The 13,764-nt window shown below is 47.4% G+C and overlaps 1 protein-coding gene across 5 annotated transcripts in view; it reads left to right on the top strand.

Moving 5' to 3' along the window:
- Window positions 1-276: 276 nt before the first annotated feature.
- PPIL2 (peptidylprolyl isomerase like 2) overlaps window positions 277-13,764 on the top strand; it is a 40,107-nt gene continuing 26,619 nt past the window's right edge. For all 5 annotated transcript variants that reach the window (XM_053664661.1, XM_053664664.1, XM_053664649.1 and 2 more), the window contains exons 1-3: window positions 277-402; window positions 2,540-2,589; window positions 4,927-4,972. In XM_053664661.1, coding sequence (XP_053520636.1) covers window positions 371-402; window positions 2,540-2,589; window positions 4,927-4,972 — 128 coding nt within the window. In that variant the 5' untranslated portion in view covers window positions 277-370. The remainder of the gene's footprint in view (window positions 403-2,539; window positions 2,590-4,926; window positions 4,973-13,764) is intronic.

Raw genomic sequence — 13,764 nt, 5'->3', positions numbered from 1 at the left:
GGTGGGACCTTAGGTTTCCGGCAGACTATTTAAAAGATCTGAGAACACAGGGGAAAACGGGGACGGGTTTGAGTAGGATGGCACTGAGTCGGGGCCGAGCGGGAAGAGGAGTTGCTCAGAAGACGGGGCTTCGAGGCCGAGGCAGCTCAGCAAACAGAACCCGAACCCAGTTGAGAACTCTGCCCACGGACTAGCTGCTCTCGCAGACTGTGTGCTTGCTTCCGGAGACCACAGTTCCCGGCATGCCCAGCGCCCGCTTCCGGGGCGGGACCCGGAAGTAGCTACTTGTTTAGGCCGAGACGCGTTGGTCCAGGTTCTGTGTTGAAGATTTTCCGCGCTCACTAGTCCTGCCACTGCCACCTCTGCCGCCATGGGGAAGCGACAGCACCAGAAGGACAAGATGTAAGTTGAGCCGTAGCCAGGAACTCCTGGCTCTGCTTGAGCCCCGCCCTGCCTCAGTCCCCGCCTGTCCCGCACTCTGCCCGTTCTCCCTTCCCATTTTTCAGAACTGGGCCCCAGAGCCCCTCGCAGAAGTCGCTTACTCCCAGAAACTTCCGCCGTCCTCCCCGGGTGGGGGGGGGTGTAATTCCCCCAACAGCTGCCGAGATCTCCCGGAATCCCGCCTTTGGAGGCGTTTGCCCTAATAGACCATTAGGTGCCGTCACCTGGGCGCGGCCTTCCCACTGCTCCAACGCCCCCTGGACACAGCCCCTTCGACTTCGATTATGCCACACTGTCCACTCACGAGCTCTGCTCGTGAATTAGTCCCTCTCAGACTTCTGCATCTACTGTCTCTCCAAGGGTGTATGCCCATCAGGCTACACGGATGCTACGGAATCAGTTTAAATCCAACCTCATCCATGTCCCTCTTCAGTTGCCACAGTGTATCTAAGGTGAAAGCCCTGTGTGTACTTGCTGTTTTCTGCTGCCCCTTGAAAGCACTTCAGTGAGGTTTTTGACCCTCAACACTACGCTTGTCAGTAACTTCCTTGTTACTAAATCTAGTGGTCAATTCTCAGGCCTCAATTCTCAGTCCTCATTTCACTGGGTTTCTCAATAGCATAGGACACAATCGACCACGTCTCCTTCTGAAGCCTTTCTTTGGTATTTGGGACACCACATGCTCTTTATTTTCCATCTACCTCAGTGGCCTCTCTCTTTGTTGGGTCCTCCTCTGCATCTTCCAGACCTTGTAGGTTGACATCCCCGGTCTCTGCTCCCGCTTACATTCTCTGTGGGTGACTGTTTGCAATAGCCATCTGCCTAATTGACATCTCCACTCGGAAGTCCAATAGACATCTCAAAGTTGATATGCCCCAGATGGAACCCTTGTTTTCCAGTGCCTGAGCTACTCTTCCGCTCACCCCCCACCCCGTTTTCCCTGTCTCACTTTGCTTAGGTCAGAAGTCTGGGAGTTAGTAGTGTTGGTGCCTCCTTCTCCTCCACTCCATCAGTAAGTCCCGTTGACTCTTCCAGGGACTGACCGACCACTGTCTCTCCTACCAACTCCCACATAGGGAGAGGTTGTTTTTTGTTTTTAATTTTTTTTTAGACAAGGGAAAGAAGAGAAAGAGAGGGAGAGAAATATCACTGTATGGTTGCCCCTCACGAGTCCCCTACTGGAGGCCTGGCCTGCAACCCAGACATGTGCCCTGACTGGGGATTGAACTGGCGAGCCTTTGGTTCTCAGGCTGGCACTCAATCCACTGAGCCACACCAGCCAGGGTTAAGCAGAGTTAGTGTTAACTCCTTCTTGGACCTTTGTAGTCATCTCCTGATTGGATTTCTGCTCCCTCTCTTATTTTATTTTTAAAAGATTTTCTTTATTTTTAGAGAGAGGGGAAGGGAGAAAGAAAGAGAGGGAGAGAAACATTGGCCTGCAACCCAGCATGCATCCTGACTGGGAACTGAACCTGCGACCTTTTGGTTTGCAGGTTGATGCTCAATCCACTGAGCCACACTGGCCAGAGATCTGCTCTCTTGCTTGTTCCTCTACACGCAGCAGCCAGAGTGATTCTGTGAGGACTTACATTACATAGATCACATCAGGGCTCTGCTCCAAACCCTCCAACTTTCCATTAGCTTACAGCAAATCCAGAGTCCTCACATGATCTGACCACCGTTTGTGTCTCTTCCTCTCCTGTCACATGCCCCCATGCACACTGTTTATCAGTGACTTCACCCTTTTTGGGGAACACAACAGCTTTTCCTGCCTCATGGCTTCTATATATGACATGTCTGCTTGGTCCTTCTGCCCAGAGAGCCCATCCCCCAGGTATTCACATGGCAAGCTCCTGCTCGTCATCAAGCCTTCTGTTAAATTCAGTTCATTTTTTCCAGATCAGAGCCAGACTGTTTGCATTTGATTACTTGTTTGTCTATCGCATGCCTGTTGTGTTTATCATTATGTGATCGTCACATAGTAGGTGTTTAATACACATTCGCTGAATGAGTGAAATGATTCAGTCACTCATTACTTCTGGAGACTTTGCCCTCTTTACAAAGGGCATGGAAGTAAGATCCTCTCTGTCTCTTTCAGGTACATTACGTGTGCAGAGTACACGCACTTCTATGGTGGCAAGAAACCAGGTAAGGCATGAAGTTCTTTTGTTCCCCTTGGTATGTGTGGGGTGTAATTAAGGGATGATGTCTTCACTATGCAACGAGCCTGTAAAAATGAACAGTTAGCCCTGGTTGGAGAGCTCAGTTGGGTCCTGTTATGCCAAGGTTGTGGGTTTGATTCCCAGTCAGGGCACACACAAGAATCGATCGATAAATGCACAGATAAGTGAATCAACAAATCATTGTTTCTCTCTCTGTCTCCCCTCCTTCCTCTCTCTCTCTAAAAATCAATAAATAAAGATTTTAAAAATTAGCAATGAACAAGAACATGGAAACTATAGTAGACAAATGGGCTGAGGACAGACAATTCAGAAAAGAAAAGGTAGACTAAAAATATGAGAAAATGTTTAGTCTTGGATATTTTTTTATTTTTTATTTTATTTATTTTTATTTTTTTTAAGATTTTATTTATTTATTTTTAGAGGGGAAGGGAAGGAGAGAGGGAGAGAAACATCAATGTACAGTTGCCTTTCGTGCATCCCCTGCTGGGAACTGGCCTGCAGGGAACTGGCCTACAACCCCAGTATGTGCCCTGATTGGGAATCGAACCGTGATTGTCTGGTTCGCAGGCCCGTGCTCAATCCACTGAGCTACACTAGCCAGGGCTCTGGATATTTTTTTAAATGGAGGTTAAAATAACATTCTTTTTTCTATCAAGTTAGTAGAGGCAGGCATACCTCATTTTGTTGCACTTTGCTTTATTGCGCTTTGCTTTATTGTGCTTTGCAGACGTTGTGTTTTGAGCAAGCCTAGGCATGATTTTTCCAACAGCATTTGCTCACTTTGTGTCTCTGTCACATTCTAGTAATTCTCACAGCATTTTGGGCTTTTTCGTTATTGTATTTGTTTGGTGATCTGTGTGTTGTCTTTGATGCTACTATTGTAATTTTCTGAGGCATCATGAACCATGCCCAGATAAAACAGCCTACACAATCAATAAATGTGTATTCTGGCTACTCCATTGGTTGGCTAGTCCCTATCTTTCTCCCTCTCCTTGGGCCTCCCTATTTCCTGAGATTCAATAATATTGAAATTAGGCCAATTAATAACTGCACAGTTCAAGCGAAAGGAAGAGCTGCCAGTCTTGCACTTTAAGTCAAAATCTAGACATGATTAAATTAGAAAGGCACGTGGAAAGCAGAGCTGGGCTGAAAGCTAGGTAGACCTCTTGCACCAGTTAGCCAAGTTGTGAATGCAGCAAAAAGTTCTTGAAGGAAATTAAAAGTGCTACTCCAATGAACACAAATTATATGAAAACAAAACAGCCTATCGCTGATACGGAGAAAGTTTCAGTGGTGTGGCTAGAAGATCAAACCAGCCACAACATTACTTAAGCCAAAGCCTAATGTAGAGCAAGGCCCTAACTCTATTCAATGCTATGAAGGCTGGGAGGAGTGAGGAGGCTACAGAAGAAAAGTTTGAAGGTAGCGGTTCATGAGATTTAAGGAAAGAAGCCATCTTCATGACATAGAAGTGCAACGTAAAGCAGCAATTGCTGATGTAGAAGCTGCAGCAGAATATTCAGAAAGTCTAGCTCAGATAATGAGGGTAGCAACCATAAACAAAAGATTTTTGATGTAGATGAAACAGGCTTATATTGGGGAAAGGTGCCATCTAGGATTTTCATAACTAGAGAGGAGAAATTGATGCCGCCTTCAGCGCTTCAAAGGATGGGCCGACTCTGTTGTTAGGGACTAATGCAGCTGGTGACTTGAAGTTGAGGCCGGTGAGGGTCCTTAAGAATTATGTTACAGTTACTCTGCCTGTGCTCATAAATGGCACAGTGGAGCCTGGATGACATCACATCTCTTTACATCATGGTGTACTGACTCTTTAAAGTCCACTGTTGTGATCCGCTGCTCAGAAAAAGAAAATCCTTTCAAAATATTACTATTCATTGATAATAAGTCTGGTTACCCAGATTCATTGGGCTGATGAATCTGTTCTGATGGAGATGTACAATGGAGTTAATGTTATTTTCTTAAAGATGTTATTTATTTATTTTTAGAGAAGGGGAAGGGATGGAGAAAGAGAGGGAGAGAAACATCTGTGTGCAAGAAATACATTGATCGATTGCCTCTCCCAGGCCCCCATCTGGGGGCCTGGCCCACAACCCAGATATGTGCCCTGGCTGGGAATCGAACTGGTGACTTTTAGGTTCACAGGCCAGCACTCAGTCCACTGAGCCACACCAGCCAGGGCACATGAACTTTTTCTTAAAATGTAATTGAATTGTTGGTAGCAATACATACATGAAATTTTTTACAAAAACAATTTTCTGTCTCTTATTTTTGTTTTAAACAGATATCCCACAAACAAATTTTCGTCGTTTACCTTTTGACCATTGCAGGTAAGAGTTTCAAGGGTTTAATTTTCCTGTAGTAATTGTTCTCTGATACGCAATTATTTGATAGTGAGTCTGATCCTTGGAGATGCAGAGAGGCATCTATGTGTGTTCCTGCACCCAGATCTCTCTGGACGTGGGAGAGGAGAACCAATGATTATTTTCTTCTTATTCTGTGTCTGTGTTTACAGGTTTGCTTTTTTTAATATATATTTTATTGATTATGCCATTACAGTTGTTCTATTTCCCCCCTTTCATTCCCCTCCACCCTGCACCCCCTTCACCACCATTCCCCCCCTTTAGTTTATGACCACATGTCTCAAGTTCTTTAGATTCTATATTTCCCCTACTATTCTTGCCCTCCCCCCATCTATTTTCTACCTACCATCTACACTACTTATTTTCTGTACCTCCTTCTCTCCCCTTCTCCTTCTCCCACTCCCCTGTTGCTAAACCTCCATGTGATCTTTATTTCTATGGTTCTGCTCCTGATCTAGCTGTCCTTTTAGTTTGCTTTTGTTTTAGGTGTGGTTGTTAATCACTGTGAGTTTGCTGTTCTTTCACTGTTCATATTTTTTATCTTCTTTTTCTTAGATAAGTCCCTTTAACATTTCATATGTAAGGGCTTGGTGATGATGAACTCCTTGAATTTGATCTTATCTGAGAAGCACTTTTTCTGCCCTTCCATTCTAAATGAAAGCTTTGCTGGGTAGAGCAATCTTGGCTGTAGGTCCTTGTCTTTCATGACTTGGAATACTTCTTTCCAGCCCCTTTTTGCCCGCAAGGTCTCTTTTGAGAAATCAGCTGACAGTCTGATGGGAACTCCTTTGTAGGTGACTGTCCCCTTATCTCTGACTGCTTCTAGAATTCTCTCCTTCATTTTAATTTTGGCTAATGTAATTATGATGTGCCGTGGTGTGTTCCTTCTTGGGTCCAACTTCTTTGGGACTCTCTGAGCTTCCTGGATTTCCTGGAAGTCTATTTCCTTTGCCAGATTGGGGAATTTCTCGTTAATTATTTGTTCAAATAAATTTTCCACTGGTGGCTGTTCCTCTTCCCCTTCTGCTATCCCTATAATTCGGATGTTGGAGTGGTTAAAGATGTCCTGGAGGTTCCTAAGCCTCTCCTCATTTTTTTGAGTTCTTGTTTCTTCATATTTTTCTGTTTGGTCATTTTTTTCCTTCGTTCTGGTCCACTCCATTGATCTGCGTCCCAGATTCCTTTCCATCACTATTGGTTTCCTGTGCATTTCCCTTAATTTCAATTAGTTTAGCCTTCATATGTTCCTCTAATTTGTGGCTAAAATCAACCAGTTCTGTGAGCATCCTGATGACCAGTGTTATGTGCATCTGAGAGTTTGGCTATTTCTTCATCCCTTAGAGTTATTGGCTCTGGGGCTTTGAGCTGTTCTTTTTTTTTTTTTTTTTTTTTTTTTTAATTTTTTTTATTGATTATGCTGTTACAGTTGTTCTATTCCCCCCTTCATTCCCCTCTACCCTACCCCCCCGTCCCCACCATTACCCCCCCTTTAGTTTATGACCATGTATCTCAAGTTCTTTGGATTCTATATTTCCCATGCTATTCTTGCCCCCCCCCCATCTATTTTCTATCTACTATCTATGCTACTTATTTTCTGTACCTTCTCCCCCCTTCTCCTCCTCCCACTCCCCTGTTGCTAACCCTCCTTGAGATCTTCATTTCTATGTTTCCACTCCTGATCTAGCTGTCCTTTAGTTTGCTTTTGTTTTACGTGTGGTTGTTAATAACTGTGAGTTTGTTGTCCTTCTTTAACTTCTTTTTCTTCGATAAGTCCCTTTAACATTTCATATAATAAGGGCTTGGTGATGATGAACTCCTTGAATTTGATCTTATCTGAGAAGCACTTTATCTGTCCTTCCATTCTAAATGAAAGTTTTGCTGGATAGAGCAATCTTGGTTGTAGGTCTTTGGATTTCATGACTTGGAATACCTCTTTCCAGCCCCTTCTGGCCTGTAAGGTCTCTTTTGAGAAATCCACTGACAGTCTGATGGGGACTCCTTTGTAGGTGACTGTCCCCTTAGCTCTTGCTGCTTCTAGGATTCTCTCCTTCATTTTAATTTTGGCTAATGTAATGATGATGTGCCTTGGTGTGTTCCTTCTTGGGTCCAACTTCTTTGGTACTCTCTGAGCTTCCTGGATTTCCTGGAAGTCTATTTCCTTTGCCAGATTGGGGAAATTCTCCTTTATTATTTGTTCAAATAAGTTTTCCACTGGTGGCTGTGCCTTTCCCCCTTCTGGTACCCCTATAATTTGGATGTTGGAGCGTTTAAAGATGTCCTGGAGGTTCCTAAGACTCTCCTCATTTCTTTGAATTCTTACTTCTTGACTCTTTTCTGTTTGGCCATTATTTGCTTTCTTCTGGTCCACTCCATTGATTTGAGTCCCAGTTTCCTTTTCATTGCTGTTGGTGTCCTGTGCAATTCCATTCATTTCAATTAGTTTCGCCTTCATATATTTGTCTATTTGTCAGTATAATCAACCAGTTCTGTGAGGATCCTGATGACCAGTGTTTTAAACTGTGCGTCTGAGAGTTTTGCTATTTCTTCATCACCTAGATTTATAGGCTCTGGGGCTTTGAGATCTTCTTGAGCCATTTTTGGTCTGTTCTGGCACTTTAAGTGTGAGGAGTGGTGCCTTGGACTCCCAGGTCGCTAGGTTGTGACGCTGTATGTGGGGGCGTGGTCAGAGCGGGAAAATGGTGGCCCCCTCTGCGGTTTCTCGCAGCTGGGTGAGGAGCAGAGGCTTAGGTGGTTCACCAGGGCTGGGCCACTCAGAGTCGCTGGGTTATGATGCTGTATGTGGAGGTGGGGTCAGAGCAGGGAAATGGCGGCACCCTCCCTACTGCTTGCTGTGAGGACCCGCTGGGTCACGGTCCAATCGCCCACTCCCTCACTTGTCTATCCGTGCACAAATGCACGACCACAGTCAACCCGCAGCTCTGCTCCCTCGCTGTTTCCCCGCGGTTGCTCACTTGGTCGCCCGCTCTGTCTGTCGCTCAGTAGGTCCAACCCTGCGTCTGGATTCCGCGCCTGAGTCCGTCTGACCGAGTTTTCCTGTGCAACCCGGCTCCACCTGCTGCTGGTTTCGCCCCTTACCGGTCAGGCCGAAGAATTTGTTAACAGACTTCTGAAAAGTTCGATTTTCTGTGTTCTGGCTGTGTTTTCTGTTGCTAATATTTAGTTGTCTCTAAACTTGGTTGTGTGAGAAGGCACAGTATATCCACCTGTGCCTCCATCTTGGCGGAAGTCCCTGAGCTGTTCTTCTTGAGCCATATTGTTTTGCTTTGTTTGCGCCCTTTAAGTATGAGGAGCAGAGCCTTAGGTGTTCACCAGGGTGGGGCTACCCAGGTTGCTGATTTCTGACACTGTATGTGGGGGGCGTGGTCAGAGAGGGACAATGGCGGTCCCCTCTGCTGCTTCCTGCTGCTGGGGCCTGTGAGGTGTGTCTCAGTCTCACTGCTTGCTCCTTCGAGGCTTATCCGCGTGTGAATGTGTGACTGTGGTCAGCCCTCAGTGGGTCCACCTGCTTTTCCACACCTGGGATCCGCCCACTGCCTGCCCGCCTGGGTCCCACGCCTGGTCGGTCTGGTAGATCTTTCCTGCCCAACCCCGCTCTGCTGCTGGCTCTGCCCCTCTTACCGGTTTGGCTGAAGGGTTCTTTGTTGTTAGACTTCCATATAGTTCAATTTTCTGTGGTTTGGCTGTGTTTTTGTTGCTAAAACTTTGTTGTTTTTAAACTTGGTTGTGAGAGAAGGCAGAGTATTTTTACCTACGCCTCCATCTTGGCGGAAGTCTCCTACAAGTTTGCTTTTTTAACCTCCTTCTTGCCTTCCAAGGTAGGTAGACTCTGTTGTTAAGCCATTTTACTTCGCTTACACAAGCGAAGTCCCTTGCTTCACATCCTGGACGTGGTGCCACTGAGGCATGAACCCTGTGGTCTGTTGCAGGCTGGTGCCTTTCACACTTTACTTTCGGTCAGACTCTAAGTCGTCACAGCAGCAGCATAGTCTGATGCCGTGAGCCCCCTTCCCTGGGAATGCAGGTCACCTGTGGGAGTGGGAAGGGACCCAACTTTGGAGCCACTCATATGCTTCTTCCCACCCCAGGTGGTATGTGTATAAACAGAAGCTGTGTCTGCTAGAAAAGTGGGACTAGGACTATTGAACCCCAGGACATTGGAGGCTGTGGGGTGCGGGGGTCTGGTGGTCCCCTTGGGCCTGATTTTCCTGAGTTTGAGCCGGGCCATCTCTGCCCCGTACACATACATGTCTGCACAGCATCCTTCCCCGCCCCCCTAGTTCTGATTCCATAGGTCCTGGTGAACCTCGAGAGCTGACAGAACTCTCCTGGTGACCCTGGTACACCAGCTGAGGCAGGTCAGCCACGTACCACAGGGTGGCGAGGGGCAGGGAAGGCCACTGGGTCTGCCTGGGGCGCCCAGGAGGCTCCCTACAGCGGTGAGTGAGGGCCTTCCCTGCTCGAAGCATTCGCTGCAGAGGGGTGAACAAATGAGACCCGGGCATCTTTGGCTGGGTGCCTTCCCACCCTACCAGGTCTCGTCACCAGCCTTGTGAGAACAGCTTGCTCAGGTTGGGTGTGAATGGATTGTATGGAGGTACTTCCACCTCTGGTTCCCGGTTCCTCCCAGAGGTCTCTGATCTGCTTCTCACCCATTTTTTAACTACATTGGGTTCTGGGTAAAAATGTGCTTTGACAATGTGCCCTTCAGGTCCCATTTGGGAGGCGGTAAGAACTTGCTGCTTGGAGCTTGATTTGGTGCCGGGTCCTGCTCTGGTTGGTCCCCAGCAGCATTAGCAGAGCCGCTGGGTTAGAGTCGACTTTTGGGCCAGAGAAGGGGCTTCTTGGTGCAGCATCCAGGTAGGTGCCCCCCATGCTGCCAGGCTTTCTAGGTTCCAGGGACTGACCTGTGCTGACCAAACTTACAGGTGACCGATGTATAAACAAGCCAGTCAGCCTGGGCTCTTGATGGCTAATGACAGAAACACCATGCAAGAAAAAAGGGGTTGGTTCAAGAAGTCCACCAGGAAGCCTTCCTCTGTAGGCTCTGCTTTTCTTTTCTTTTTCTTTTTTAATTGATATTAGAAGAGAAATACTGATTTGTTGCTCTACTTATTTATGCATTCATTGGTTGATACTTGTATGTGCCCTGCCCAGGGATCGAACCCACAACCTTGGCATGTCAGGATGACACTCTAACCAAATAAGCTACCAGGGCAGGCTCTGCTTTTCTCTTTTCTCTCTTTCTTTCTTTCTTTTTTTTTTTTTTTTGCACCTTTTAAATTTTTTTATTGATTATGCTGTTACAAGTTGTTCTATTCCCCCCCTTCATTCCCCTCCACCCTACCTCCCCGTCCCCACCATTACCCCCCCTTTAGTTTATGACCATGTGTCTCAAGTCCTTTAGATTCTATATTTCCCATACTATTCTTGCCCCCCCCATCTATTTTCTATCTACTGTCTATGCTACTTATTTTCTGTACCTTCTTCCCCCCTTCTCCTCCTCCCACTCCCCTGTTGCTAACCCTCCTTGAGATCTTCATTTCTATGTTTCCACTCCTGATCTAGCTGTCCTTTTAGTTTGCTTTTGTTTTACGTGTGGTTGTTAATAACTGTGAGTTTGTTGTCCTTTCACTGTTCATGTTTCTTTAACTTCTTTTTCTTCGATAAGTCCCTTTAACATTTCATATAATAAGGGCTTGGTGATGATGAACTCCTTGAATTTGTTCTTATCTGAGAAGCACCTTATCTGTCCTTCCATTCTAAATGAAAGTTTTGCTGGATAGAGCAATCTTGGTTGTAGGTCTTTGGATTTCATGACTTGGAATACCTCTTTCCAGCCCCTTCTGGCCTGTAAGGTCTCTTTTGAGAAATCCACTGACAGTCTGATGGGGACTCCTTTGTAGGTGACTGTCCCCTTAGCTCTTGCTGCTTCTAGGATTCTCTCCTTCATTTTAATTTTGGCTAATGTAATGATGATGTGCCTTGGTGTGTTCCTTCTTGGGTCCAACTTCTTTGGTACTCTCTGAGCTTCCTGGATTTCCTGGAAGTCTATTTCCTTTGCCAGATTGGGGAAATTCTCCTTTATTATTTGTTCAAATAAGTTTTCCACTGGTGGCTGTGCCTTTCCCCCTTCTGGTACCCCTATAATTTGGATGTTGGAGCGTTTAAAGATGTCCTGGAGGTTCCTAAGACTCTCCTCATTTCTTTGAATTCTTACTTCTTGACTCTTTTCTGTTTGGCCATTATTTGCTTTCTTCTGGTCCACTCCATTGATTTGAGTCCCAGTTTCCTTTTCATTGCTGTTGGTGTCCTGTGCAATTCCATTCATTTCAATTAGTTTCGCCTTCATATATTTGTCTATTTGTCAGTATAATCAACCAGTTCTGTGAGGATCCTGATGACCAGTGTTTTAAACTGTGCGTCTGAGAGTTTTGCTATTTCTTCATCACCTAGATTTATAGGCTCTGGGGCTTTGAGATCTTCTTGAGCCATTTTTGGTCTGTTCTGGCACTTTAAGTGTGAGGAGTGGTGCCTTGGACTCCCAGGTCGCTAGGTTGTGACGCTGTATGTGGGGGCGTGGTCAGAGCGGGAAAATGGTGGCCCCCTCTGCGGTTTCTCGCAGCTGGGTGAGGAGCAGAGGCTTAGGTGGTTCACCAGGGCTGGGCCACTCAGAGTCGCTGGGTTATGATGCTGTATGTGGAGGTGGGGTCAGAGCAGGGAAATGGCGGCGCCCTCCCTACTGCTTGCTGTGAGGACCCGCTGGGTCACGGTCCAATCGCCCACTCCCTCACTTGTCTATCCGTGCACAAATGCACGACCACAGTCAACCCGCAGCTCTGCTCCCTCGCTGTTTCCCCGCGGTTGCTCACTTGGTCGCCCGCTCTGTCTGTCGCTCAGTAGGTCCAACCCTGCGTCTGGATTCCGCGCCTGAGTCCGTCTGACCGAGTTTTCCTGTGCAACCCGGCTCCACCTGCTGCTGGTTTCGCCCCTTACCGGTCAGGCCGAAGAATTTGTTAACAGACTTCTGAAAAGTTCGATTTTCTGTGTTCTGGCTGTGTTTTCTGTTGCTAATATTTAGTTGTCTCTAAACTTGGTTGTGTGAGAAGGCACAGTATATCCACCTGTGCCTCCATCTTGGCGGAAGTCCCTGAGCTGTTCTTCTTGAGCCATATTGTTTTGCTTTGTTTGCGCCCTTTAAGTATGAGGAGCAGAGCCTTAGGTGTTCACCAGGGTGGGGCTACCCAGGTTGCTGATTTCTGACACTGTATGTGGGGGGCGTGGTCAGAGAGGGACAATGGCGGTCCCCTCTGCTGCTTCCTGCTGCTGGGGCCTGTGAGGTGTGTCTCAGTCTCACTGCTTGCTCCTTCGAGGCTTATCCGCGTGTGAATGTGTGACTGTGGTCAGCCCTCAGTGGGTCCACCTGCTTTTCCACACCTGGGATCCGCCCACTGCCTGCCCGCCTGGGTCCCACGCCTGGTCGGTCTGGTAGATCTTTCCTGCCCAACCCCGCTCTGCTGCTGGCTCTGCCCCTCTTACCGGTTTGGCTGAAGGGTTCTTTGTTGTTAGACTTCCATATAGTTCAATTTTCTGTGGTTTGGCTGTGTTTTTGTTGCTAAAACTTTGTTGTTTTTAAACTTGGTTGTGAGAGAAGGCAGAGTATTTTTACCTACGCCTCCATCTTGGCGGAAGTCTCCTACAAGTTTGCTTTTTTAACCTCCTTCTTGCCTTCCAAGGTAGGTAGACTCTGTTGTTAAGCCATTTTACTTCGCTTACACAAGCGAAGTCCCTTGCTTCACATCCTGGACGTGGTGCCACTGAGGCATGAACCCTGTGGTCTGTTGCAGGCTGGTGCCTTTCACACTTTACTTTCGGTCAGACTCTAAGTCGTCACAGCAGCAGCATAGTCTGATGCCGTGAGCCCCCTTCCCTGGGAATGCAGGTCACCTGTGGGAGTGGGAAGGGACCCAACTTTGGAGCCACTCATATGCTTCTTCCCACCCCAGGTGGTATGTGTATAAACAGAAGCTGTGTCTGCTAGAAAAGTGGGACTAGGACTATTGAACCCCAGGACATTGGAGGCTGTGGGGTGCGGGGGTCTGGTGGTCCCCTTGGGCCTGATTTTCCTGAGTTTGAGCCGGGCCATCTCTGCCCCGTACACATACATGTCTGCACAGCATCCTTCCCCGCCCCCTAGTTCTGATTCCATAGGTCCTGGTGAACCTCGAGAGCTGACAGAACTCTCCTGGTGACCCTGGTACACCAGCTGAGGCAGGTCAGCCACGTACCACAGGGTGGCGAGGGGCAGGGAAGGCCACTGGGTCTGCCTGGGGCGCCCAGGAGGCTCCCTACAGCGGTGAGTGAGGGCCTTCCCTGCTCGAAGCATTCGCTGCAGAGGGGTGAACAAATGAGACCCGGGCATCTTTGGCTGGGTGCCTTCCCACCCTACCAGGTCTCGTCACCAGCCTTGTGAGAACAGCTTGCTCAGGTTGGGTGTGAATGGATTGTATGGAGGTACTTCCACCTCTGGTTCCCGGTTCCTCCCAGAGGTCTCTGATCTGCTTCTCACCCATTTTTTAACTACATTGGGTTCTGGGTAAAAATGTGCTTTGACAATGTGCCCTTCAGGTCCCATTTGGGAGGCGGTAAGAACTTGCTGCTTGGAGCTTGATTTGGTGCCGGGTCCTGCTCTGGTTGGTCCCCAGCAGCATTAGCAGAGCCGCTGGGTTAGAGTCGACTTT

Source organism: Artibeus jamaicensis, unplaced genomic scaffold, assembly GCF_021234435.1.
Source record: "Artibeus jamaicensis isolate MK-2021 breed Jamaican fruit bat unplaced genomic scaffold, CSHL_Jam_final contig_1128, whole genome shotgun sequence".
In the NCBI taxonomy this organism is placed as follows: Eukaryota; Metazoa; Chordata; class Mammalia; order Chiroptera; family Phyllostomidae; genus Artibeus; species Artibeus jamaicensis.
The sequence above is the reverse complement of the archived record's forward strand: the minus strand, read 5'-3'. Positions and strand labels throughout refer to the sequence as shown.